This window comes from Neodiprion fabricii, chromosome 5 (genome assembly GCF_021155785.1).
Source record: "Neodiprion fabricii isolate iyNeoFabr1 chromosome 5, iyNeoFabr1.1, whole genome shotgun sequence".
Lineage (NCBI taxonomy): Eukaryota > Metazoa > Arthropoda > Insecta > Hymenoptera > Diprionidae > Neodiprion > Neodiprion fabricii.
In genome coordinates, this window is record NC_060243.1 from 4,410,548 (window position 1) to 4,437,966 (window position 27,419).

Here is a 27,419-nt window from a genome sequence, read left to right on the forward strand (position 1 = left end):
CTCGACGCGACACGCAAGTAAAAGTGACGATAGGCCAGTTATACACACTTAGTTTAATTCAAGGTGAGATAGTCTCAAAGATTGTACACGCAACGAACTACCAGCCGAGTTCTAATTGTAAGCTAAACTTTGAACTGGTTACCAAATGAAAAACCAAATTTACGTTACACATACGAATAATGTACACACAATCAATTGAATATACAAATTGAGTATAAATTTTTGTTAACAAAGAAAGTTTCAAGTCCCGGTATGTTGGAATTTATTTATAATTCATCCCGAAATAATATATGCCGTACTTTTCGTAAACTATGAAAAAAAAATACATGAAAATAGACTATATTTACTATTCGGATATGACGATGAAGGCATGTAGAAGTATCTAAAGGTATAAGGTCGCATATAATTCAATCAACACGAAGATAGCGTAATTCAGCTGTTTCTTATTTGCCATTTTCACTACTATAAAGACAAAAGAAGAGAAAAAAAAGGAATGAAAGAAAAATTTTTTTAACACAAAGAAAAAAGAAAAGACTGAAAATATCTCACACATCTTATCTTAATTCGCTAAAAACCAGTCAACATAGTTGTATATTACAAAGATCATTTATACATCTTGACAGCTTATAACGCTATAACTATATACCGTATTTATATACATATATGTATACACATATACATCAATACCAAGTTAAATATCACAATGAGACGGACGTGTTTTCGTGTACAGATTTAATAATAATAACATTTATTATTATTATTATTATTATTATTATTATTGTTGTTGATGTTGTTGTTGTTGTTGTTGGTGTTGTTATTATCATTATTATCGTTAATACAATAGTTGTAGCAGCATTGATATCGTCCTTATCATAACTATAATGTAGGTAGCAATTCTTGGTGCTTCTGTGTCGACACAGGATTATAGTGTATGGAGAAAGAGATGAAAATGAATCTCGTTGTCTCGAATAAGTTTGTTGTAACATGAGAATTCAGTAAACATGCGCTTCTTTCTCTTGATTTTTCGACAGCCAGATTTTCTCCTTCGGATATCCGATAAACTTTTTTTCTTACGTCCTCTTCGTCCTTGTCTGTCATTAATTTCTTTTTCACCATGTCTAATCTCCTTACTTTTCTTCTTCTTCTTCTTCTTCTTCTTCTTCTTCATCTTCGCCTTCTTTCCCTCGTTAAGTCTTCATTGCCTCGACGATTATTTACAGATGTGGCGCAAGGGTACGTGTACGTATAGATTAGCTGGTATGTAATGCGGTCGGCGATTCTCTCGATTTTTTTTTCTTTTCTCTTTTTCTTTCTTTTTTTTTTTTTTTTGTTTTAAATAAAAAAAAAATTATTTTCAAATCGTGCATCACACATGCATGCATGTTTTATAAATGCGGCATGGCACGTGCAACGTAATATATTGTGCTTTTACGCTATCCAACGTCTATTACACATACACATCAAAAGAATGTATATAGGTGCACGCGGCGAGACATTTTTTTATTTTTCTTCATTATTGTTGTTATGTTTTTAAGTATCAAGAAAGCTTCGCGGCGTCAGCTCGTCGTCGGCCAGCCTTAAGGGCCGAGGATTTTCAGAGTTGATTACGCTCCCCTATTTCTTCAAAGAGTAAGAAACGATGGAAGCCTCTGTTCTTCATCTCACGCGGTTTGGTCCCGTTGTATGGTCCCTAGTTTACTTATTAATTTACTTTTGCTAAACTCTGTTTCGTTTTTCTTCTCTCGGTTCTGCGGCGTAGTCGCGTTAATCTTCCCTCCGTGCAGTTATTCACCTAAAAGCAGAGAGGAAAAAAGAAATAACAAGGTTAGAAACAAAAAAACCATACACCACTCGATTGGCAACTTGCCGCGTCTTAATCGCAAGCAAGATTTTCATTGTATAATTATGTGGAGCTTTTTATTCAAGGATGCAAAAATGAAGAATCAGTATCGAACGAACTCATACCTCGCGTATGGCGGAGGCGGCGTTGGTGCAACTTCAGTTACCGAAAGTTCGCCGGATGACGATCTTCCGACTTCCGGCGAACCGGTGAATCCCGCATCACTCGACCTGACGAACTGTCCAGGATTCAGTTTAATCGCATCGTCGTAGCTCGGCGGCGCGTCGGCAACCGCCTCGTAATCCGGAGGCTTCTGCCTGGATCCACCCGCGGGTTCATCGATCGATATAACGTGAATTGGATCGTCGATCTGCAAAGGGGAGAGGAGAAAAAATACGAAGATTTTTTATTACAATACGAAGATGCTACATTGAAAAACAGTCCCATGCAAACGACCAGTCAGGTGAAACTTCAACTCGCTCCTTTTAGGTTAGGTACAATTTTGAATAACGTTATCTTAATCATACCGCGGGTATATCGAGACGAGGAAAACTCCGTGCCTGGTCATCGAGTATTTTCCTTGTGACGCTGAGTCTACACGGACTTAAAAAACCGATAAAGAATAACCTTTATAATTAAATACGGCGCAAGATGGCGTCCAGCTCCGACATGGTGGATAATCGTCTGCTGCCATGCAACCCGCGCGACATCTGATGACTCGGTATAGAACGCAAGGAATTGATCTGTAATCGCATCGTTTTACACGAGATTGAAGTTAGTAACGTTATCGTAAAAAAACATTGGGGAAAAAAATCACTACTTTCTAATTTTTGCATTGACTTTGACGGAACCAAGATTTCAAAATATGAGTACATTTTGTTTAATTAAGGTTTACTGAATTTCAAACAATTCCAAAATCACCAAGTTTAACAACTTTTCCTCGCCATGAATCGTTACGATAACGTTCCCAACTTCAAAGTGGTCGTTTCACGTGAAAAACAGTTGAATGTATACAGCGTCGGATATGCCTAACCACGACTTCCAAGTGAACAACCTGCGCGGCTGCACAAGCCTCATTTATATCTATATCCACCTACAACGTTATATTCATCGAATCGGAGGACCGAGTTTACCGTATAACCAACTGCGTAGACACGAGTTTGACCCACGCGGATCGATTGCGTAGTACATGTTTCAACGTTTCCGGTGTGTTTCGACCCTCGACGCGTGGTATTTCAAAGGCACTTTTTTTTTCACCTTCGTAAATCTCTGAATTAAGCGCCAATCAGAAATTGAAAGTGAAAGAGAAACGTTTCGATTATGTACGTATTTTTAAAATTGTTAAACCTGATTCGTGCAATTTTCTTCAAATCGAAAAAGATATTCACGCATTTCGTGTAATTTATAAGCGATTTGAATTGGAATTTATTCGTCCAAGCGAACGGTTCAGACTCCATGTTATATACATCACATCGATTTTCTTCTGAAACAAACCTACATTATTACACCTGTATACACGTAAAATGTTCCGTGTGCTATATCGGTCCGACCTGCAAGCGTGTTCTAAAAATTCTTTCTCATGCTGCGCGATGATGACGAAAAGTAATATCGCAGAGAACTATTTAGCGCTCGTTTCTCTCTTTCTCTCTGTTTTCACACGGCTCCGAATGTCTTACTCACGTACGGTTTATAAGCATCCGACATACAACCTCTCGCGATAATTTATTCCAAAATTCCTTAGCTCGAAAATTTGTTATTCTCACCAAATGATAATTTCTGCCAATTCGTGAATTTACACAGCTGCGAAAACAGCACGATATCGAGTTGTTGCGGAAAGAAAGTCGTCGAGAAAAAAAGATTGTCGATTGCGCATATATACGTATATACTAGACAACCCCTAAAAAGTTGCGGAGATCGTAAGAACGATCCTGTTAAAAAATGAGCGTTTCACGATTCTTTGCGAATTCAGATCGCGCTGATTTAATTTTCTAACTATCCTGATCAGATTGAAGTTTATAACTTTATTGTGTTGATGCATTTTTCGCAAAACTCGTTATTCGGGACTTTTATAATACGTAATCTGAACTTAATTAAGCAAACAGCATACATGCGGCATCGAATGACTCAGACTTTATAAATTCAACGCCTCAATTTATCCCCAAGCAGGAAAATGGTAATTTTTATATCGACATTGACGTTGCCAACTACAGCCTCGTGAAATTTGGTCGACGTAAGATGCTGGTAAACAAGGAAAATTTCATCCTAGGTATACCTGGGCAGTTATGGGATGATTCGAGTGCATCGTTGACACGTGCGGCCTCGTAGTTGGAGGGGCGTGAAGCCAGCAACACATTGCTGCGCATATAAGGAGAGCTCCGGCGACGATACAGGCCACTCCGATATATCTGACCGGCTCCACGTAGTTCTCGGCTAGACCCAACCAGTTGATCAGAGCCCCGACGCACAGCAGGACCATCCCGTAGCGATAGGGACGCTGGGAGCGCCGGGATTCCTCCAGAGACATGGCTACGGACAAAAACAAACGAGCAAACAATTAATCACACGTCATTTTCAAAAGCTAAAACAAATATCGTACAATTTCTTCAAATTACATGTGTCGATTATCCCAATGGAAATACAAGATCATACACATATATATATATAATATATTTGAGAATAAAATTGTGTTTGCATAACGTGAGCACGATTTACGAGGTTTTCCACGCGTGTTTTCCGTACGCAAAGTGCTCGTTTCTACGACGGTAGAGCGAGTCTGCGATTGCGCATGCGCGTTGTACTGAAAAGTCCAGTTTCAAGTCATGGGAGTTGGAAAGTGGTCTTTTCCGCACTGCGCGCATGCGCGGTCGCGAAAAAAATCTGACATTACGCCACCCCAACCTCAATTCAATTCGTGCTTGGTGAAAGAACTCGTGACATACTCTTGTTGTATAAAGAATCGTGCGCAACAAGGAAGCATCGGTCTTTTACCCTATCGTATTTGCAATATTTGTCTTCGGCTCACCTACGACTCATATTGCAAGTTTACGCTCGGCCCGAAAAGATCGAGTTTCCCTCCTCATTACATAACATACTATTGTATCACACGTGCGTGAAAAGTGGAACTTTGCGTTGCATTTTAGCGGGTCGAAAGTAGCCAATTTCATTGTCAGTATCGTGAATATAGGTTCGCGCATGCGCAGTTCTACAGTTGCTTCACTCTCGTCCTTAGGGAGAAGAAATTGTTCGACCGTGTGCCGTAAAACTAACACCCTACGCAAGGCCCCAAAACTTTTCATCCACTTGTTACAAAAACTATATATCGTGTGTGATTCGGGCCCAAAAGTTTGCGATCGCATCTTTCCACCCTTGTCAAACAATATAACAATTAATACACGTTCAACTCACAGATCCAAAATTCATTCGTCGTAATAGTCATGATCAGCCGAATTCGCGATCATTGACAACAGTGTATTTTATCCGCGTACGCAAAGTAGTTGTTTACCACATGACAGCGAGTTACGACAATGTGATAGATACGCAAGAGAATGTTAAAGAAATCGCGAAGCGGCAGCAGATCGACGCGAGATCATCGGCTCGTGTTAACTGACTGAATGCGAGCTCTTACGAGTGATCCAAATTCATTTCGTAGTTGACGTTGCCGGTAAGGTTGTGATAATACCGGCAGCAGCGGATCGCTTCGAGTCTGCGAGACCCCGATCATAAATTCATCCAAATGATATATGCGTGTGTGTATACATACATATAATATACATAAACGAAGGTCTATTAAAAACACCTACGATTACATACCTACGTTAATTAAGACAAGCACGAACAGTAAATTGAGGGGTAAGTTTTTAGCATCGGATAGTAACAGCGACATCGTAATTGTTACGCAGTCGTGAAAAATTGAACTTGAATTGTGCGCAGCAAAATTTTGACACACGGAGAACGCGCATTGTTGCTGTAAACCCGCAACTAGAGTAATAAGGAATATGATACCGACTCATAACCGGCGTCTGGATCGTTCAGGTTCATTGAACGAGTGCAAACGCCGCGCCGGGCAAACAAGTCTGCAACGCAGGATGCGCACCTTTAATGTACACAGATGCATACATGCACGCATTATGCATATACGATAATATATAATAACCCATCATCTATACCCGCCTGTAAGAGAGGCAATTTTATTTGCCTGGCGATAATCTTCGTCTTATTTTTTAACAATTATTGATGCTATCGTACATCTTATATTATGTATAATAACGCGTACAGGTGTATAGGTGTGTATAATTATTGCCGAACGTATAAATTTATTATTATGATTCTTAAAATATCAGCACCTGCGCGATCGTTAATTTTACGATATTATAATACAAGGCAAATTTAAATTACTTAATAAACACAACTTTTGCGGCCGCAGAAAAAGAAGATCGATTATTACCCAGATCTCTCTAATTTTAAGTAGAATCATACGTTGCCTACTTTGTTTCCGTTCTAATTTATATAGTTAAACGTTTATTTCGAACGCAAGTTCGACAACATCTAACAATATATACACACGGCAAATACACGTGTATAAGAATTTTTTCCACCGTATAACGCGATGGAATTTTCTTGTTATCTATTTATATAACATACGGTAATTTCACACCTGTAGATGTAAAATTAATCAGTTGATTATTGAATTGTTCATTTATAGTTACGCGATATAATTAGGTCGTTAATAACACGGTATTATATATACATATGATGCGTTCTATAGATATATTTAATCTAGATTATAAAGTATCATACACGTCCAGCCTTTGAGTAATCTTTTCACATGAATTTAGAACTTGTATAAATTACGTATCTTTCTTCAGGGAGGAAAGGCGGAGTTGAAATTCCAAATTTAGAAAAGTTCCGAAAGCACCGAATTCCGAATATTTTGGTTGCGAAACTTGAAGTAAGGAAATCAAATTTGACGAAACGTCAAAGTTTCGAATGGTCCAAGATTTTCAGTTCCATGAATTTCCGGCCTAGTGAAATTTCACCCATTTTGATCTTTCTTTGTTTTGGATTTTCGATACTTGTCGTTCGTAATCCTAGTAATTCTGATTTTCGGTTTTTCTAATTTTTTACACCCACTCGTTGAGTAAACTGTACGCTGTGCGAGTATATTTTAAATATTGAAACTTTATTTTACCAAATTTTGCTCCATCGGAACTTTGCTTTTCGTAATCTTGCATATGGGAAGTTTGATCCGTCGCGTTTCCGACCGTTCGAAACTTTGTCGCTTCTTCGAGGTTTGACTTATTTACCTCAAGTTTCGTCGCAAGATAATTCGGATTCAGCCGCTTTCGGAACTTTTCAAGTTCGGTAATTTCAACCCAGCCCCGAGAACGAGTATCTCGCGAATGAATGAGAACCCACCCAACTCTTCGCGTCACGATGTTTGGCCCACTTTCGTTCGTCGTCCACTTTCATTATCGAATCCGTCGCGCCATCGTTTCACAGGTATGTGGTATTGTACCATACACACATACAAATATATCGTAGTCTCTATACTTTGCCGCACACCTTTCTCGGCTGATTGTATTACAAGGAAAAGCCCACGGACGTATTTGACGTCGTAGGTATAAACCGTTGCGTACTTTTCAAAGAAAATTGAAATGAAAGAACCACAAGGAAGAAAAAATGGGATGTAACGGGAAACTGGTGTTTTTCTGAAAATTAATTTTCTTTTCTGAGATATTCCTTTTAAATCCTTGAAATAATTTATCATATATAAAGCATAATATTCTAAAAGGTTTTACTGTAAATAGTTTCACCTTAAACATTCTTTAATTAAATGCCCGATTTTATTAGATGCCTACGACATATATATATATATATATATATATATGTGTGTTGTTTATTTAATATTATTTGGATAAAAAATGGTTGTTTTGACACACGTGTAGTTATGGACTTTTTTTTATACTTGTGTCTAAACGACGTAATGAGCGTAGCTTGTATAAACAGGTAAATGAGTGAGAAAAAACAAATTAGATAAGCGTGTGTGGAATGAGGTGTGTATACCGGAAGAATCTCTTGAAACTTGCAAAGTTGCGTACTAATAATTTTTTGTTCCCTGTAACGTTTCGTTAACTTGAAAGTTGCTGCCAACTTCAGTCTCGTGCCATCTCCATTATCAATTTTCTACAGGTTTTTATAATTTTTCTCGCGTCAGTATCGCTGCCCTTTACACTTAAAACTGATTCCGAACAGTTTCTGATCTTTATAAGAGGTCGCTGACACGATTACGGGTATATAAAATTTCTATAATACCTATACACGATGATCGTATCGTAGCTTTTTTCTTTCTACATGTAATTAATATAAGGTAATAAAAACGACTATAATCGCACTATCTATATATACCACGTATATGTATATCGATTAACAACAGATAATTGTATTTATTGTGCACGATAATGGGATCAACTTACAAACTGACCTTTTTTTTTCTCTCTTTTTTTCTAATCTCTTTTCAATACGAATAATGAGATAATTTGGGACGAAATTCTAATTATTATTACTATTATTATAATAAGTATAGCGAGTAGAGCTTCCGAATGATTTTGACCGTACGCGAAAAATGACGTAAATATATCTTTTCGAAACGGTGTCGTTGAAAAAAAAAAATAAAAAAAAATACGGGAACATTCGTCACGTGCGGTGTTATATTTATAAAATGTGGTACACGTATAACCAGTCTGCGCATAGATTGCGAAGCGATTGTTCGCGATTGCAACGCGCTGCATTTTCACTGGATATATAATACGCATACCTACGGATCGGTCGTGATTTTTGCATGCATCGTACATGCATCGGCAGCAGCAGCAGCAGCAAAGATAAATGTATATTTATACGGTACGCGACACAATACGTGTGTTTTAACGCGAAACGTGCGTCGCATGTGCCTCAGGTATGATATCTGAAAGTCACGGGAGACTTGCAACTCTTCCGTTCTATGCAATATATCACAAAGTGCAGTTTTATCGCAACGGTTCTTTGTCTTCTTCTTATTCTTCTTCTGCTCGTGTCTATTTTTTTCATTTTTATTTATTTATTTATTTATTTTTTTTTTTCATTTTTATTATCGTTCTCTTTTTTACATTTTATCTTCGTTGTTGAACATACGTCACGTTTTCGCAATCGCGTTGCGCTTCATCGAGTATTATTTGTCAGACGATCAATTCTACACTTACACGTGTATCTGGAATTCCATGGGAATCCGACAAACGTCCGAACAGCCTCACCGTTTTGCATACTGTTGAGAAAAAAAATTCTGAAATTTATCGTCCCAGCTCTGAAACGGTATCTGGATTTTTTCTTTTCGATTTTTTATTCATCCGCTCGATTGTTTATAAATGTTTAAAGTGATTTTGAACAAGAAACTTCTCGGGTCATGTTTACTCGTAGGCGTACACTGAGAGAAATTTTTATTTCCGGTCGCCGCTCGGTTCTCGACTATTTTCATTTTTTACCAAAATCGAAAAATTTAGCTTGGATAATTAATATGCTAATATCTTGTTTCAATCACATCTGCATGGATCGAAAAAAAATAAATACCGTCGAGGTGGGAAAGAATCCGCGGGATTTAAAGAAGGAATAAAAAATTAAAATAAAAATAAATAAAAAAAATAATGTACAACACACCGAGGAATCAAGTGTGCCGCCTTTTGTCAATTGAAACTAGTTCAGCCGAGTAATGACTCGTTCTTATTATCCTGCACATGTGAATACCTATACAATGTGTAACATAATAGATACATTTAATATCGGTACGATATCATTTCTTTGCACAATAAAGTATTACTGCAGCAGACGTCCGGTTTGTAACGATACATGCATATTACATCGCATTTAGACGTCGAGTCTCTTAACAGAAATGTGATTTTTTTTCTCTTTTCCCTTCGCAATTATCGCACTCAGACACTCGAGCAGTGGATTAACAACGTTGCAGAAATAAAAAAAAAAAAAAAAAAAAAAAAAAACTGCACAAAAAGCACCGTTCGCAACGTTCCGAGTTATTATTATTAATCACGATACTGCTCGTATACCAAACGCATATATGTATAGTGTATAGGCATATTTATAAACCGCACTGTGTTTCAAGTAAACATTATTTTAGATAATCGATCGAGGATCGCATAAAGATCAAAACTGACGCGTAAAGGTGTATAATAATTATGTATTAACAACGGGCGTGCGGAAATGTTAATTAATTATTCACGTAAAATGGTTTCGAGTTGAAGAAAGGATATAACGGCCTTTTATTTATTTATTTTTTTCCTCTTTCTTTTTTATTTTGTCATAATTTTTTTTTTTTATCGACGTCGAACTAACGACGAAGAGAAAAAGGGAAAGAGCGGCGAGTGAAGTTGAATTGACGGATAATTATTCTCTATATTATACAAATACGTAATCATAGATAATAATGTCGTTCTTTGCGATCTTATTATTTTATGATGTAGTAAAAAATTTCAAATTAGACATACATATATATTTGTTTTTTTTAAACTTTTTTTCTTTATACGTACTCCGTCAAAAGTAAGTTTTTAGCTTTAAACAAAGCTTCGTAAACTCGGATCTTGGTAGCAAAATTGTAAAAGATGAGTCAGGCGGTTTGAATTTTTCAAACACTCTAACCGACATATCTCGAAAACTATGCAAGTCGGAAATTTGCGGTTTTGGCTTAAATTTGTAGATATGTAGGGTGAATTAAAAAAAAAAATATATATATACATATATATGTTATACGTTGCAGAGATCTTTAATCCTCCCGCATATCATAACGATGAAGCCTATGCACGTTGTGCACACCAATTGAGCTTCACATTTATTCAAGCATTATACTACATATGTATTATTACGAACATCGCCTTGAGCTCGAGGTCCTTTCTTATTGCCGCATGTATCCGTCGCTTCAATCATCATCACCGCGATGGCGAAAGTGAAAATAAACTTTGCTTACGATTAGCGCCAGTAACGCGCGCACACTTTGTATTGTATTTTTAAATAGGTACAATATTTACGTAATTATAATACATATAACCAGAGACAGAGAGAGAGAGAGAGAGATATAAATGTAATATAAATTGCAGAATTATATGATAAACATTTTAACTTTATATATATATATGTATATATATGGAAACACACACGCGCGTATATAATACATGCGGAAAAAAGAAGGAAATTAAAATACCGTTTACCGCGATTGAGTTTTCCTCGCAATGACAATTACGTCCTTGCGGTTTATTAATTACAACGCGCGTATCATCGCGTTTGCTGACCCATTTGTCTGCTGCACCGAAACGCGTGTAATAAAAATACGGAGAAAGAAAGTTGTAGTTTAAAAATAAAACAAGGGATTAGCGTTTTCTGTCGACGACGTTATTATTTCGCAAAATTGCACAACACTTGTTACACTGAACCTGAGTAAAATAAAAAGGCAACGACAAATTACGAGATTGTAAATCAGGAATAATAATCGTTTGTTTGTTTATTTTTATTTATTCATTTTTCTTTTTTCGCCGAGTCCTTTATTCAAACACGCGGTGTGTAAATTGTTAATCGGTAGCAACATTTGCAATGGAAATTACGTTCTGATCGGTGAGAAAAGTAATTAATTCTTCAGGCTAATCAATCGTGATTACCAAACAAATGTACTTCGAACTTTGCTCATCCAACTTGCACGCGCGCGTATTTTAAAAACTGATGTATAATTAACGGATTTGAGTTTTTTTTTTTTTTTTTCAACCCTTCGAGTCATAGTGGTAAATATTTTTGGCACCTATTTTGTATCAATTTTTTTTGTCCATTTAGAGATTTACTGTTACTGATTATTGTTGGAAAAAAATTAATTGTAAAAAATCGTAACAATTGAACAAATAATTCATTTCCGAGAAAGTTACCCCTCTACACGTACACATGTTATACATAAATTACAAGTTTTTGGCCTCGCTGATTACGAATTTGAAATCAGATTTTGAAAATTCAACACGGCGGATCCAATATGGCCGACAATTACTTAAAACTCGATCGAATTCGAAGAAAAAACTCTGTCCAGGACTTTTTGGGGTCGCTGATAACGAATCTGATATCAGATTTTGAAAATTCAATATGGCGAGTCCAATCAGCGACCCCCGAAAACCCCTACATAGAGTTTTTTCACGATATTCAATGAAATTTCAAGTTTTCGTCCGTCATATCAGATCCACCATCTTCAATTTTCAAAATCTGATTTCATATTCGTAATCAGCGACCCGAGAAATCACAGAACGTGTGAAATTGTCACCAATTACTAATCTTTTTTTTTCATAGTGTTCAATTATTTCGTGGAGAAAAAAAAAATAAAAAAAAAGCAATCTCTCAAGATTCGTTACTGCAACTTCTTTGTACGTTTTTTTTTTTACTTTCATCTTTTCTTGCATTATGCACACAGTCACACGTATCAAAAGTTGATAAAACTTTGTTTTACAAGCGTTTTAAACGACCGTCGTTTAGGGTGCGCGTCAAATGTCAATACTGTCGAAAGAGATTCGAAAAAAAAAAACGGAATCTGGAGTGTGTAATTACCAACGATTTCGGTTTGTTCGTAATTTATCTCTCTCATTGTACACGCAATTTGCAAGCTTAAATTTATACACGCCAGGGACGATAATTATACGTTGAGGCTTGTCATAAAAATATCCAACATACGTGCGTATGCAATAATAAACGACGGTTGCGCGATTAACGTTTCAGGTTTATCCGATCTCCGGCGAATCATGATCCGCGGATTACCAAGTCAGCTGTAAATTATATCTCACCTTCGCTAGATGCACGGAAAAATGCAGCCGGCACAGCCTCCGTTTCGCTCGAGTCTTTAATATAGGTATTATAATTTACATACAAGGTACATACGCATATTATTATAATTCATGTACGATATTATACTGCAGTGGAAATTGTTATTATTATAGCTTAGCAATTCTCACATGCCAGAATTAAAAATAGGATTTTCACATCTATACGGTATAAATAATATGCATAGTTATTAATCACCGCCATGCGTGAATCATTATTAGCTCCGCTTTGTACTAATCATTTCGCACGCTTTCTCGGGGTAAATTGTTATATAATAAAGTTATTATGCCGCAACATATATTTTTTTTTTTTGTTGTATATATATCGTAGAAGAAAGAAAAGAGAAATTTATACCGTAATTTCAAGTGCTAAAATTTACTATACCGGGACAATCTCACGAAACTTGAAAATCAAACGCGCATGCGCGAGTTTTCAGCTGTCAAACTATTTCTGCCGGCGATGCGGTTGATACGAATTTTCGAGGTTAGAATCTCAAATAATCGAGGCAGTGACTCGGAAAGGTTTGAGAAGCATTTTTTATCGGGTCGGAAAGTCGATTCTTCAAAGAACGGTTGGAATTTAATGCTTAAGCTCTTTGAAAATTCAAACGTAGACATTTTTCGTAGGTTGGCCGGCCTGCGTCGCAGACAAGAACATCGCTGCTGGAAGATCTCGCCGACCAATGAGATTTAGTTATTCGGCGCATGCGCGGTTGATTTTCAACTTTCAAGAGATCGTCCCGGTGTGTTACACATTATACGATCAGAGTTTTTAGGTACATATGCAGATACCTTCATTTGCGTACGCAATGTAATATCAAAACGAATGTTTGCTTTGCTACAGCCTGTAACTACAATGTAAAATACACATTGTATGCACGTAATTATCATAAACGGTATCATCGCGGCACAATATATCTTTTGACAAGCGTGATGCCGAAATTGTAAAGATAACTTCGTCCCCCTTTTCAATTCACGTCGCAATTTCCTAAAACCTCGGAATTACGACGAGTCGTGAGGTTATATTATAAATATATCTACGTATATATGCGCAAAATTACGTCATCCGAGTTTAAATTATAACGGTATCGTATTAACAAAAGCTTAAAAGTTGAACGTCGATTCAGACGTAATACCGTACTTTGCCGACTTCGTCGTTGTTCGTATTGCACGAAAATTTTCTCTGCAAAAATCGGTTAAAAAAAAAAAAGAAAAAAAAAAATCGAGACACCGAAAGAGAAAAGAAGGGGAAAAAAAATAATAGAATATTTAAAACTCACTAATTACCCGCACACTCTCTCTGTCTGCTGTCAAGTGTTTGTATTGCCACCCAGACAGATAATGAACTTGGCCTTTCGTTAAAGATCGCATTCGTGGCACGGTTTAATGTTATAATTATTATCATTACTATAATAATTATCATTATTATACGGCACCAATTTACCTAGCTAAAGGTAACATTCCTACGCGTATGCAAACACCACCAAAGACTCGAATCGTCTCTTATCGTAGGTAGATTTTACCTTTTTCGTGTTATACGTTACCCACTTGCACATCACCTGACCGCACAAGCCTTAATTATTACACTTCTCGTAGTTAATTATTAACAACCATTTTGTACGCAACAATATCGTGCGGTCATATTTATGCGTGGGTAATTGTCCATATATACATATATACATATACATGAGTATATTGTAATTCTACGTGCAGTAGTTTACATAAATTATACACATATATGTATAATGTACATTATGTATAATAATTGATACGTGAAAACGAGCATAGCGTGTGATATCGTCGCTAAAAATACCTGTGAACGATTTCTTTCCCTCCAATTATTTATTTCTTCATTCTTTTTTTTTTTCTATCTTCGATCAACGTATCCTGCACATAGGTGTGTACGTATATTACATTTAAATCCTTCTCGGTTATGTTATTACATTTGTTACGTATTATTTACGTGTACTTACACCTATGCAAATACAGCGCCGTTTCACGGTCAAGACTAATCGTTCGTTTTTTTTTTTTTTTTTTAATGCTAATAACCGGCGCCTTCAACATTTTACCGGTTAATAAATGCCATATACATATATCATCGTCTGCATTAATTTCGAATTTTTTAAATTCATAACAATGACAATAATAACAATAATAATTGTTATCATCACGTTAAGTTACACAATTTTTAACTGTTATTTTGATACAAACGTTTGGTTTTTTTTTTTTTTTTTTCTTTTACATCAACGGCAATCTTCGCGACATTAATTGTGATCGTAAAAATTTATTGTATAATATACAGTGATAACGGAGTATAATCAGCCAGCATGTACATGCGTGTATATTCGCGGCAGCATAAAATTGAGGCCAAAGAATATATCTGCGCGGAGACAATCGCCATATATTTTTAGGTACCTGTGCAAACAACATCGCGATTCGCGATTCACGCCGGTGCTCTACATTTTTCATCCAGCCGGACAGATTCAAGTTTATACCGAGTATTAAATATATCGTTACACGGTGACGTGAGCGTGTGTAATTCTCGCATGCATGCACGTTAGAACATATATTATGTACGTTTTGCATGGTATTTATGCGAAGAGAATTAAAATTAAAACCCTAAGTTTTGCAGCTACGCAGAGTGGCTGATATTCAAAATTTGTATCGTATATAATTAAATATATGTATATATGTATATATACGCTGAAGGTTGAAAAGCGTTTTCACAAAATTTACTTTCGAATTCATTGATATTTGATTAAACTCGGATAATGAAGAATTTACGATTATACGCGAGCGTGAATAACATATAAAGTTTGAGTTTCTGGTATGAAAACAGTTGTTGCAATGCAGTTTTATCACGGATTTGGATATATTTTATTCTTTCAATGTACCGTAAGATAATCGTCATTGCGTGCAAGTTTCGTATCATCGATTCTTGGTCGTTTATTTATTTGTCCCTTTGTTCGTTTGTTTGTTTGTTATTTTTTATCAGCTCAACTTCCCCGTCAAATTGAGAGGGAGAGAAAAGAATTGATTGTTTCTTTTCGTTAAACGTTACGATACTGCTCCGCATCTGTATATAATATTGTAGAAAGCTAATTATTATAAACTATACGCGCACAATCATCCGCATAGGTATGTCCGGTGTAATTATCTGAAGAAAAAAAGAACTCGACTGGAGAGAAGAATTTCGAAAGGAGAAAAGAGACGAAGAAAAAAATAAATAAATAAATAAATGAAACTTTACTAGTCCTTACTTTAATAACTATGTACTTTTACGTGTAATTTTGGTTTCTATCACTTTGTAAAGCAGTACAGACAATAAGTAATAATTTTTTTTGTATTTTCATAATGTTCATTTTCTATACTATATGTACTTCTGGTTCTATGTACAGATGCTTCTGCATCTCTGTAGAATTTTTTTTTGTACCAGAAATAAAAAAAAATAAATAAATAAATAAATAAAAAAAGCTTACAAGGAAGAAGAAAGACAGAGTTGAGGCAAACGGAAACTATGCAAAGTTGTTACGTACACACGCGTACGTTCGCAGAGGCATATATCCCGTGTATACATACGGCATGTAACGACAATAATACATTATTGATCTGTAAAAGCGACTGACGTGCGGCCGCTTCTCCTGCAGCGCTAAATTGTGATTACGAGTTTCGATCGAGGCCTCGTCGACGTCGGGAGGAAGCAGAAGAAGAAGAAGAAGAAGAAGAAGAAGAAGAAGAAAAAGAGGAAGAAGGCGAGTCATTTCAGCCAATAAAATCGAATAACGAACACCGTGCACATCGGTATGTACAATGGCATATATAAATACGTGCATACGAGTTACGTCATACGTATAACCCAATAAATATACTTTTTTACACCGTACTATACCGCACACGTGTATCGTACATACGACACGCGTTCACGCGTGAATAAGTCGCGCCAATATCACTTTGTGTGGGAAGTTTGTTCCATTTCAGCACGCGTATAATACGATTGACACAGGTAAAGCGACATTTTTCTCAACCGATTAGTCGACTTGACCTTAGAAATAACCGATAATAACAATAATAATTACAAATTATACGCTCGGTGTGTGTTACCATCAAATTACCGCAACGCGTATCAAATCGCGCGTAAAATTAATCCAATTTAAATCATCTGATCAAATAAATTAATAATAATTTCGCAACATCGTTTTTCCTTTCCGTCGTTTTTTTTTTTCATCTCTTCTCTCTCTCTTTCTCTTCTCACTTCATCTTTTTCTCCGTCTTCTCAAAAATCTTAAAAATTTTTATACATATATATATATATATACACTGTACACAATACACATACTTTTATTTAAATACGTATATTATAGGTACATACCTGACGTAATATATATATATATATATTCATAGTTATATAATGGTTTGTACACAATTTGAAAAAAAAAAAAAAAAGGGGAAAAGAAAAAAGACACGTACCAAACCAGGAAGTGAAGCGGAAAAAAAGAAAAAGGAGAAGAGGCAATAGGAATATAATCGTTTTTGGATGACTAAAACCGTACGGTTAGATGACTGGGTATGCGTGTGTGTGTGTGTGTGTGTAAAATGAGAACCACGTATAATTGAATGCAGAGTGTTAGGGGGGATCGACTACGGTGAACGAAAAACAAGACTGCCAAAATTTTCATATTTAATAATCACACGCGTATACTAAATACATATATATACACATATATATATATATATATCGACTTGCAATTTAATTTTACGACTACACGCAGCTCACTCTGCACGCCCGGGGTTCACGGCTGAACGTCAGCCTTTTCTGTAACCTGTGTGTCGGGAGTACCTTATATATATGTATCATGTATGTATATATCATACGAACAGATATAGTCAATATACCTATTAATAGACCTCTCAAGCATACGTGTACGAATTGCATACGTGTTCATTTTTCCTTACTCACGTCGCCGTACACCTGTATCGATGTCTTTCCTCTTTTCCATATATATATATATATATATTATATATTTTTTTATTTTTAATTTTGCTTCATACGAACATACAGACAGACATGTGACACGTCCGTGTATTAATTAACACGCAGGATCGATCTGGCAAAGAATATTACGTACAGAAATCGTAATAAATACGGAATACGTACACGCTATTATTCAAACGCAATTTTTTATTTACAATTTCTAGATATTTAACAATAATAATAATAATAGTAGTAGTGTAAATTATGTAAGTAGGTAGGGATCACGTACAATCACGTATCTTCGATAACTAGTTGGATTTCAACGATATCACGTGAAAATGATCGCGCGGTCTTTTCCGATAAGTTGCGAAATTATGTGCGAAATTTCAAAAATAATAATAATAATAATAATAACAATAATTTCTCATTATTTCGCCATGACAAATAACGAGGGACGGGGGAATAAAGATGGAGAATCAAAGATAAAGAGCGAAAGAAATGAAAGGAATAATAATTCGAACGATAAGTTATTGTACGTTTGTACGCAAAAATCATGCCAACTTTTCCTTGTTACTGTTATCATCGCATCGTGCGTATGTATTTGGCAAACATTGTGATTTCGTTCGGTTCGAAAGCGATTTTTGGGCAACGGTATCAATCTGTACGTGTAAATAACACAAGACACAGTATATCTTGTATTACGAATAGATTAATTAATCAATTATTAAACACACGAGAATTAGGTTAATCTCGTCCCGTTGTCATCATACATGTATATATATATATACATATTTATATTTGCGATTACTGAAAAGGAAACATGAAAAAAAAAAAAATAAAAAGTCTCACGCGGAAGTTGAAAAAATAGAGATAAAGGTTCGAATATTTATGTGATCGATTAGGTACGAAATGTGGAATAAAAAATAGATGCCGAGGATAAAACGACGAGGATATCGAAGTTGGAGTGTGACTTTGTAGTAACGGGGAACATCAGGGAAGAACGTCGTCATCGCTGTACATTTTCCTTATTTTTACAATGTCTTTGCACGAACCGATATCTCGGAACACGAGCCCGACAACGAGTCTCTTTTTTTCTTCCTTTATTACGGTTGCTTACCGAATTTCAAACGATTCCAATGTCGCGAAATAACGGTTTCTTTTCCACAGCCCGAATCGTTGCGATAACGTAAATTAACTTCAACGCGATGGAAAATGAGTGGAACCGGTTGAAGTTCGGTACGCTACTCGCCTGGTATTTTTTTTTTTTTTTTTTTTTTTTTTTTAAAGTAGGTAATGTGTAAAAAACAATAAAAAAAACAAGAACAAGTAAGGAAGAAATTACGGAGGAAGAGCAAAAGATTGCGGTAAATTCGTAACGATCCTTAATTCTGGCCGTAAATAATAATAATAATAAATATAATTCACCGTGCCTGTCTTCGAGTCTTTTCTTGTCAAGCGTTGCGATCTCATTCGCACAGAGCCTCGCGAGACATTCACTATTTCACAATTTAAAATAGGAATAAGGTACGGTCGGGTATAATCTCTCTGTCCTTAAAGACTGCGCCGCGTAATGCTTAGCGAATTGGAAAATATGTGTATAATGTATATATATATATATAATGTATAAGTATAATGCTAGGCCTATAAGCCGGATGCCCGTGAACTCGATATTTATATTCGAAATTCAACGGGGACTCGCTTGTTTACACATGTGTATACAAAATTTCATTCGCAATGTATTATCGAAAAACGATAGGAAAAGAACTAAAAAAAATTAACATAAGCACTGAGAAAGATTTCAATTTGTTACGGTAACTAGAAAAATTCGGTAAAACAGGTATCGTTGCAAAACTAAACTAAAACCAAACGGAACTAAGGATTTCTCTCGGTGAAGATAGCCGGAATTGACGATATGAAGTTACCCCTTATTTTACGTTACGGATACATTGGCTCGCTGAAATTTCCACCCACTTTGGATTATCCGTATTTTTCGTTTCGAATTCTCGTCGTTCACATTATTTCCACCGATTCGTTGATTGCGAGTATATTTCTATATTCGGAACTTGACTTGTCGCAACCAGAATTTTCCCAACACCGCATTTCGGAACTTTGATCCTTCGTATCTCTCCGACCATTCCGAAAACACCGTCGTTTCTTCAAACTTCTTCGACTTCTTTGCTTCAACTTTCCCGACTTTCGGAACGTTTCAAATTCTTAACATCAACCCCCCGCCCCTTCCGACAAATCATCATCGTCACACGTACGCAATAATCAAGGTAACAACCGATCAACAAAATTCCTTCGCGAATTTCAACGCGGTAAAACGGAAAAACAAAAAACCAAAAAACAAAAAAAAAAAAAAAATCATCGCTCTTACCGAACAAACCTTACAAATTGGTAGACATTAATTACAACCGACAATCCGAACGAAATAACGAATTTGAAACTGCATGCTTGATCGGTGTCGTAAAACTTTACGTATATCGCACGTGCGCGTGTGTGTGTTTTTTGTATAATAATAATAATAATAATAATAATAATAAAACAAGGTGTTCAATTTTCCTCCTCATCCGCCCGACAGCCAGGTAGCTTAATTTGGCTCCACTTGACTAATCAGCGTAACGAATTACTACGTAATTTGAGAAAGGAATGAGAAAACTACGGCTGTTCGAGAGATCGTCGTCGATAAATTCCGAGCAGCGAAGCGTTCGTGCTAGGCGAACAAAAGATACCTTGCCGAGAGATTCATGGATTTTTACCTGGACTGAACGCTGCGCTCGGATCCGTCAGTTTGGCTGTATTTTAAACACTGCACGCTCCTCCGTTTCTCCTCCTCCTCCTCCTCCTCCTCCTCCACCACCACCCTCACTGCCCTTGATGAATAAACTTTCCAAAATTGTCTACTTCCCACTTCGTGTCTCTCGAGAGCACTCGCCGAGCAAAACTACCAACAAAACTGTTATATCCAAGACCTCCGATGCTTGTATATTATTTATCACGGCGCACTCTTACGATTGTTGTTCAGGTATGTACATCGATGAAGCAAAAGTTAATAAAAAGTACAATTCTACAACGAACTTGAAGATCGAAAGTTAGAAATTTCTTGCCGAATTATCGTTTCTTATTTCTTACTTGTTATCAATATTATTATTATTATAAGACGAAAATTCGTTAGATTAATCTTCACGCGGAGGCAGTCGAGGCGCGATCTTCTTTCCAACAACAGTTTCTACAAAATATTCTTTCCAACGCGATTAATCCGGTTGTATTTTTATTTTATTTTTATTTGTTTTTTTTTTTTCATTCCTTACATCACGTTCCCCGTATCCTTCGCCACCGAGAGATATTCAACCAATTACGGCAAATGCCTGCATCGTGCCGTTTACGTTACGCATGTGACACGCTTCGAGTCCGGGGGTGGTTGCGTCTCGAGATCTCTGTACGCGTGTATTTAAAATCGTTCGTCAAGACGACGACACAGCGGCTCCGATCCGTTTGGCGGACTCCGCGCGACTGAATCAGAAATCCGCTCGGGCGGCATTCGAACACCCAAGAATCGGTTCTTGGCCGTCTGTACGCGCGTATAGGTGTACACACACACACACACGCACACGCGCGCATTAAACTTACACGGACCCGTGTACATACAGATATATTTACACACAGCCTCGTCTCGTCTCGTTTCGTCCTCGCAATCTCCCGGCAACCCGTCGACTTTGCCGCCTCTGTTATTCCAGTCTTGTATTATACATGTTCCTATTACCTGTATTTTATATATATACATATACATATATATATATATATATATATATATATTTATACGTATTAAACAGCGTCAGGTAATTAATAAGAATTTCAAATTATTCCCAATCGGTGAATAAAGAAAAAATACACTCGCTGCACGCCGATGCATCGTTATACATATACGTATAATTGTAATTTATTGCTAATTTATGATAATTCGCAACGCATGTACAAAATTCACCGTATTATATGTGTACAATGTATGAAAGTATACACGTTACATTATAGAAAAAGTTTAATAACCGTTAGGTGTACCAGAAAAAGAAATAAGCAAAGCTGAAAAAAAATTTGTGCAAATTGTGTAATAATAAGAATAATAGTAATAATAATGGTAATAACGCTTTTCGGAAACGCCGAGTATCTACAAGCATTGTGTAACGCAAGTTCATGTCGTTATCTCGATTCGACCGATAATTGTGGAAAAGTCGTTGACTCAATGCCGGGAGGATTGTTATACGTAGAAACATACGTGCCTGTACTATAATTTGTTATCGAAAGATATAAATTCGAAATGACCAATTGTTCGAATTTATATCTTTCAATAATTATATTCTCGTAATTAACGATATGCATGACCGCATATCAATTATTAGACGGTTTGTCCGTCTTGTTTCACTTCCTATCGGAAGCAAGAATCGAAAATGTAAACATTCTCCGTCTACGTACATTCTTACATGTATACATTGCTTGAAGAGAAGAATAAATTCGTAATTAGATATAATTTGTTATATCTGTGTGCTCGTAGAGTGGTGTAAATTAACGTTAAACAAATGCATCGCAATTGTTTGCTTGATTTGTCACGGGTCTTAACGATGAATCAGAGATTCTCTAAACTTGATTATTGTATTGTTTGTAGTGATGAATTTTCGGGGAAAGCTGATGAGTGAGCATTTGATTAAACGCTCAAGTAATTTTCGAACTTCCCTAATTCTTACAATTAATCTTGAGGTCTCGCGTCAACGTCGATGACGCAATCGGTGGAGAGGGACTCGCGTGATATGATAAATGATAATTGCTTGGTTAAGTGAGAACGATTATGCGGAAAGAGTCGCGAGTTCGATGAAGGGAAGCGTATGTATAACTTTCCTCGTATATCGAGCCGGAATCGAAATCCGTAAAAGCATTTTGTCATTTCGCGAATTGAGGAAATCTTCATTTCTTCGTTGTAACGGTTCGCGTAATTTTCGAATTATACGACGCAATGTGGCACAAGTCTCTACGACTGTTCGGTGTATATATTCGTTATGGTTAACAATTTTTTTTTTTTCTTTGATCAAACAAGGCCTTAACGTTAATTTATATTTTCACCAATAAAATAAATTGTACGGTACGAGTGACTGAAATCAAAGAGACTTGTAGAAACAAACATATCCACTAGATTTTCTATTCTTCTGAGTATCGAATTGTTTTATTTGGGATCGACTAATATTAGTTCATACGAAATTGAATGACTTGCATTTATACTTTTGTAACAATTTGCGTATGATTAAGACGAAACGGAAATTCCACGCATCCTTAACTAAACACTTGCTAAACATACAAGGAAAATACTCGAATCCATGCACTAAACGGTAAAATATAGCTATAAATTATTTTTTTATATTCTCTTATCCTCGAAACTCTGCGTACTTGGATAATAAACCAAATTATTCCTCAAACCCGCGGTACTTTATAAGATAAAGAATACAATCATTTCTAGAATACAACAATATACCGTCTCCCCCTTGTCGTTATGCCTATAAAACGATAACTGGATTTATTCGACATTTGTTTGGAAATCGTTATTGCAACTCGCCTTGTTATTTCTCATTCTTCGTCATTCGACATTGCCAATCATCGCCAATATATATGGGTACTACATATACTCGGCAAGGTCATGTTTGCCCATTACAATTTACAGAGAGGAGAACTACGTCCCTCCACACGACAAATTGTTCTAAACAGACCTTCCATTCCGTCATTGTAACGTACATGATATTTGTAAAAGAAAAGGATATTACGCATATCGTACACTATACAAGCAAACGTTAAATGTATTCAAATCCCCCCCGCCAAATTTTATCATAATATATTCCTTCCTAACCGCGTGTTTATTTCGGTCGTAATTAAAGCACCTGCCTAGAATTCTACCACCTGATGGAATTATCGTTCTACCCGAAACTTATATTTCTCTCTCTCTATATATATATATATATATATATATATATATATATTCGTATTCGTACAATGGTCGCAATCTCGCTATAATATTCTTCAAGGTTAATATTTTCGCGGCGCGAATTGAACAGCCGCGCGACAATCGCGCAATAATTATCCTTCTCGCACGCAAACACGTGCGCAATATGCCGCATATACATATAATAATTGCACCCTGCGCCTACGTAAAAAACAATCCATGTGTGATACGCATGTAGGCAAAGACTGCGTAGGTGGGTGTATAGACATTATATATATAAATAATATACGTATAAGTATATATATATATGTATAATATATTTACGATCGGGTCTAAATTGCCGTTGTATACATTCGGTACGTGTGTGTGTACGTACAATAGAATATAATGAAAGAAGAAACGTCGACGGAGCTTGATATCCTCCACGGAGAACAGGAGTTGTTAATGTGCTAAACCACCTCCGCAGTCGCGCGCGTTTCCGCATTCAAACCCGAGGCTCGCGACCTTCGATTCGAGATCGGCAAAAGCGGCTCTGAAGTAACGCTCGTTTATAAGTATAATATAAAAATACTTGCAACAATAAAGTCGAATACAAACGTTGCGGGGGCATATCAATAATTAATCACGAGCTTAAAATATAGTGCAAAAAGATCGGAAAGAAAATGCGGATCGATTTTTTTTCTTTTTTTTTTTCAAGTCTCCTGCCTGCATTCGAGATCGGGTTTAACCGCTGTAATTCATTTATAATTATATGCCTACAGATCATTCGTGAAAGAGAACCAGTCGAATTTCGCATTTTGTAACAGCGTAAGGAAATTTGTGTGTGTGTGCGTGTATCTTGTATACATATACGCTTTTCGACGGTCAAGGTTTAAGTTTATATGTTGAAGGAAGGGGGGAACAAAGGTGCAACTTTGTAGGCCACAATCTCCGCATACGTATATGCGTACAAGCCTGCACACTGTGAAACACTAAAAACATCGATCAATGGATCCGTCGGTGCGGGAATAGTATATATGTAAGTAATAATTTATTAACCCTTAAGTGAGACGGTGCATGACTAAAGCAGTCGCAGCTTTTTACGTCAAAATTTTCAGGCCTCCGCTACTAATTTTACCTACTGTAAGGCCAAAAGATAAATTGTCGAACAAAAATATAGTAGTGTGGGTACGGCAGTTCGATAATGCCAGCGGTCATCGGTCGGTCGGCAAGTTTTATGCATATATTTGCAGGATAGGATAGTTTAGCGTTTAATCTAGTTCCTAATTCAGGCTAAGGTATTACTTTCTATATTTTCAATTTCTATACAGACTTTCTTTTACCAACGTAATAGGAATCATATACCTATCTATCTATCTGTCTATCTATCTATCTACCTATCTATCTTAGGTCTATCTATCGATCTATCTATCTACTTCATGTGTTTTATGCGCTGCACCAGACTTTGCACTGACAATGAGAGGAGTTTCTGGTTGTGTGCAGTTTATAGTATAAAGTCCCTAACTGTTATTTCATGCATTGCCACAGCAGAAAATGTGCATGTATAACTTGTTGTCACGACGTATGGTATGTTACAGTAATTGCCGTAAAAAAGAAAAAATAAGAAATTTTTCTCAGTTCCCTCGAAACGAAAACGGTCTTTTTTTTCTTTTTATTCATATTTTTCCTTTCTTCGCCTCCTCACGCCGCAGACATTTTCAACGAAACTATCAAATCATCGTATATTTTCCATACGACGACCCACTTGCGTTCTGTCACCTCGCGCTCGCTTATCGATCACGTGCCACCAATCCTACACATGTGGCTATACATATCTACCATTACATTATACTCGCTTGCAAAACGCCGTAAGTATTATACACGTAGTTTATATTTAACGAGAAAATTTCGTTTTAATTTTACCATTGCAATTGGATATTGTAGTGAGACGCTAAGTTGCTATACAATTTGTATAATTATGATACAGGTGTAATAAATATATTATCGTAGTAAAGGTGCGAATAAACGCGAGAATCGCTGCAACTGCACGGGAGCTCATCTATTTCTTGTCTTTGTAAAACAAAAAAATGTAACTATTCAAATAATTCAAATATCCGAATGAAACAAAAATCTGCAGGCTCTCGAAATTAAAGTGCCCGCATCCTTCGGATGCGAATTTTTAGCCGTTTGTTCCCGTTTTCGCAATCAGACACCCACGTGTAATATCCATCCACCCGAGGCTATCGGTTTTAAAAGCTTTTGCGATATATTGTTTGCCGTTTAATAGCTTTACACTCGCCGCCGGAAACAAGAGGCAAGGAACCGGCAGCGAAAATGCAGCCTTGTCGTGTCATCGCGCTCCGTGGACAAAAGACGACCGCGGTTTGAAAAATGGATTTAAACGGCACGCGTTCGAATAGCTGTCGTTATTCAAATTGCCACTTCTTCCCCGCGTTATTTACCGCCGCCTGAACGATTCACAAAGTAGTGAGGTGCCCGTTCGTCCTTCTAAACGTGAATATTCAAGATTGAGACATCGTAAATATATAACGCAATTTCCAACTATGTTTCAGACGAATTGATGTTCGCGGCCTGAGAATTTCCACAACATGGCGCCGGGATGATCTTGTCGTTGAATTTTTTTGAGTCGACCGCATTCGACGAAATCCGATGGCAAAAATTCAAATATGTATGGAACCGAGGAGTTTGAACTCCGCAGAGAATTTATACATCGATAATTCCTCCAGCTTAATCCCTAATCTCGGTTATCCAAAATTGACTGATTGACTATCTCCAGTATCACTGGGTATTTTCGCCGGTGACAACTTTCGGCTTACATCGATGATCGATCAATGAATGTGCTGTATTCAAGGAAAGGAAAGCGTGCGAACATTTCACATGATATATATGCAAAAAAGAAAAGTCTAAGAACCAAAGAAAGTGCATCGATAATGAAGCAATTAGATGTGAAATTAATAAATTAGTCACCCCGAGTATGCCTGAGCGATGCATCGGCGATTCCCGCGCCGTTCACGTGCATCATTCCTCCTCCTTTATAGCGTCGATTATACAAGAACTACGCGACGCTTCCTCAGTAATATTCGAAATATTTCCGAAAACTGTACAACAAGAAGCAAAGTGTTTTTCATTTATAAACCGGTCGTGACTCGATCAAACTCCGCGTTGCATATTACACAAGGCCAACGATTACTGAATACCCACACCGATCGTCTTCGAATAAAGCAGAGGAACACGGACTGGGATGTAAGAGACAGATTGGTAAATGGGCGGGGGGGGGGGGGGGGGGGGGTATAAAGAGTTCGGTTTGGCACGCGATAACAGGTTGTAAACGGTCCCCGCGGTGGGCACAAGTGCGAAATCGTTCCGATGTCTTTGCTAATTAGGTCTTAGCACCCCGCTAACAACTCGGGCAGTTATACTTGGGGCGATAAAACTGCGACCTCTAGCCGCCTCGGCTTAGGCCACGTGGAACGCTATTTCACGTTTGCGCGTTTATTGTGAGCCGCACATTCTAGAGGTAAGAAATGCACCCGCGCACCTGTCCAAGGTTCATTAAAGGGTATGACTCGCCTTTGATGGGAAGACGCGAGTAGGTGTAATTGTAGCTATATTCATCCTGTCGGCGGCCATGTTGGAAATCGAAAGCGCACGACAATTCCGAGCGGAAAACATCGGTCGATTGATCGATGGCGCTGATTGACTCGCGTTGAAAACGCGTAGTGCGATGTTTTTGGAACGGGATTTGTC

The 27,419-nt window shown here is 37.0% G+C and overlaps 1 protein-coding gene across 3 annotated transcripts; it reads right to left on the bottom strand.

Annotated features, from left to right (window-relative positions):
• Positions 1 to 802: 802 nt before the first annotated feature.
• LOC124183496 lies at positions 803 to 27,120 on the bottom strand. 3 transcript variants are annotated; one of them, XM_046572075.1, is made up of 4 exons: positions 26,640 to 27,120; positions 4,113 to 4,366; positions 1,966 to 2,210; positions 803 to 1,792 (listed from the first exon to the last, which is right to left on the bottom strand). In XM_046572075.1, the coding sequence occupies exons 1-4, from the start codon at positions 26,692 to 26,694 to the stop codon at positions 1,789 to 1,791; spliced, it is 558 nt and encodes a 185-aa protein (XP_046428031.1). In that variant the 5' UTR covers positions 26,695 to 27,120; the 3' UTR covers positions 803 to 1,788. The 3 variants fall into 3 exon arrangements, with proteins under 3 accessions (XP_046428031.1, XP_046428033.1, XP_046428032.1); XM_046572077.1 differs by lacking the exon at positions 26,640 to 27,120 and adding an exon at positions 20,452 to 21,203; XM_046572076.1 differs by lacking the exon at positions 26,640 to 27,120 and adding an exon at positions 5,246 to 5,407.
• Between the last annotated feature and the right edge of the window lie 299 nt (positions 27,121 to 27,419).

Bases quoted from the DNA above. Each gene is read 5' to 3' on its own strand.
- LOC124183496 (XM_046572075.1), bottom strand. From the start codon at position 26,694: ATGATGCACGTGAACGGCGCGGGAATCGCCGATGCATCGCTCAGGCAT. The intron at 4,367-26,639 runs GTGACTAATTTA...TTTTGTCCGTAG, and splicing joins ATCGCTCAGGCATACTCGGG to CCATGTCTCTGGAGGAATCC. The intron at 2,211-4,112 runs GTATACCTAGGA...TCCCCTTTGCAG, and splicing joins ATCATCCCATAACTGCCCAG to ATCGACGATCCAATTCACGT.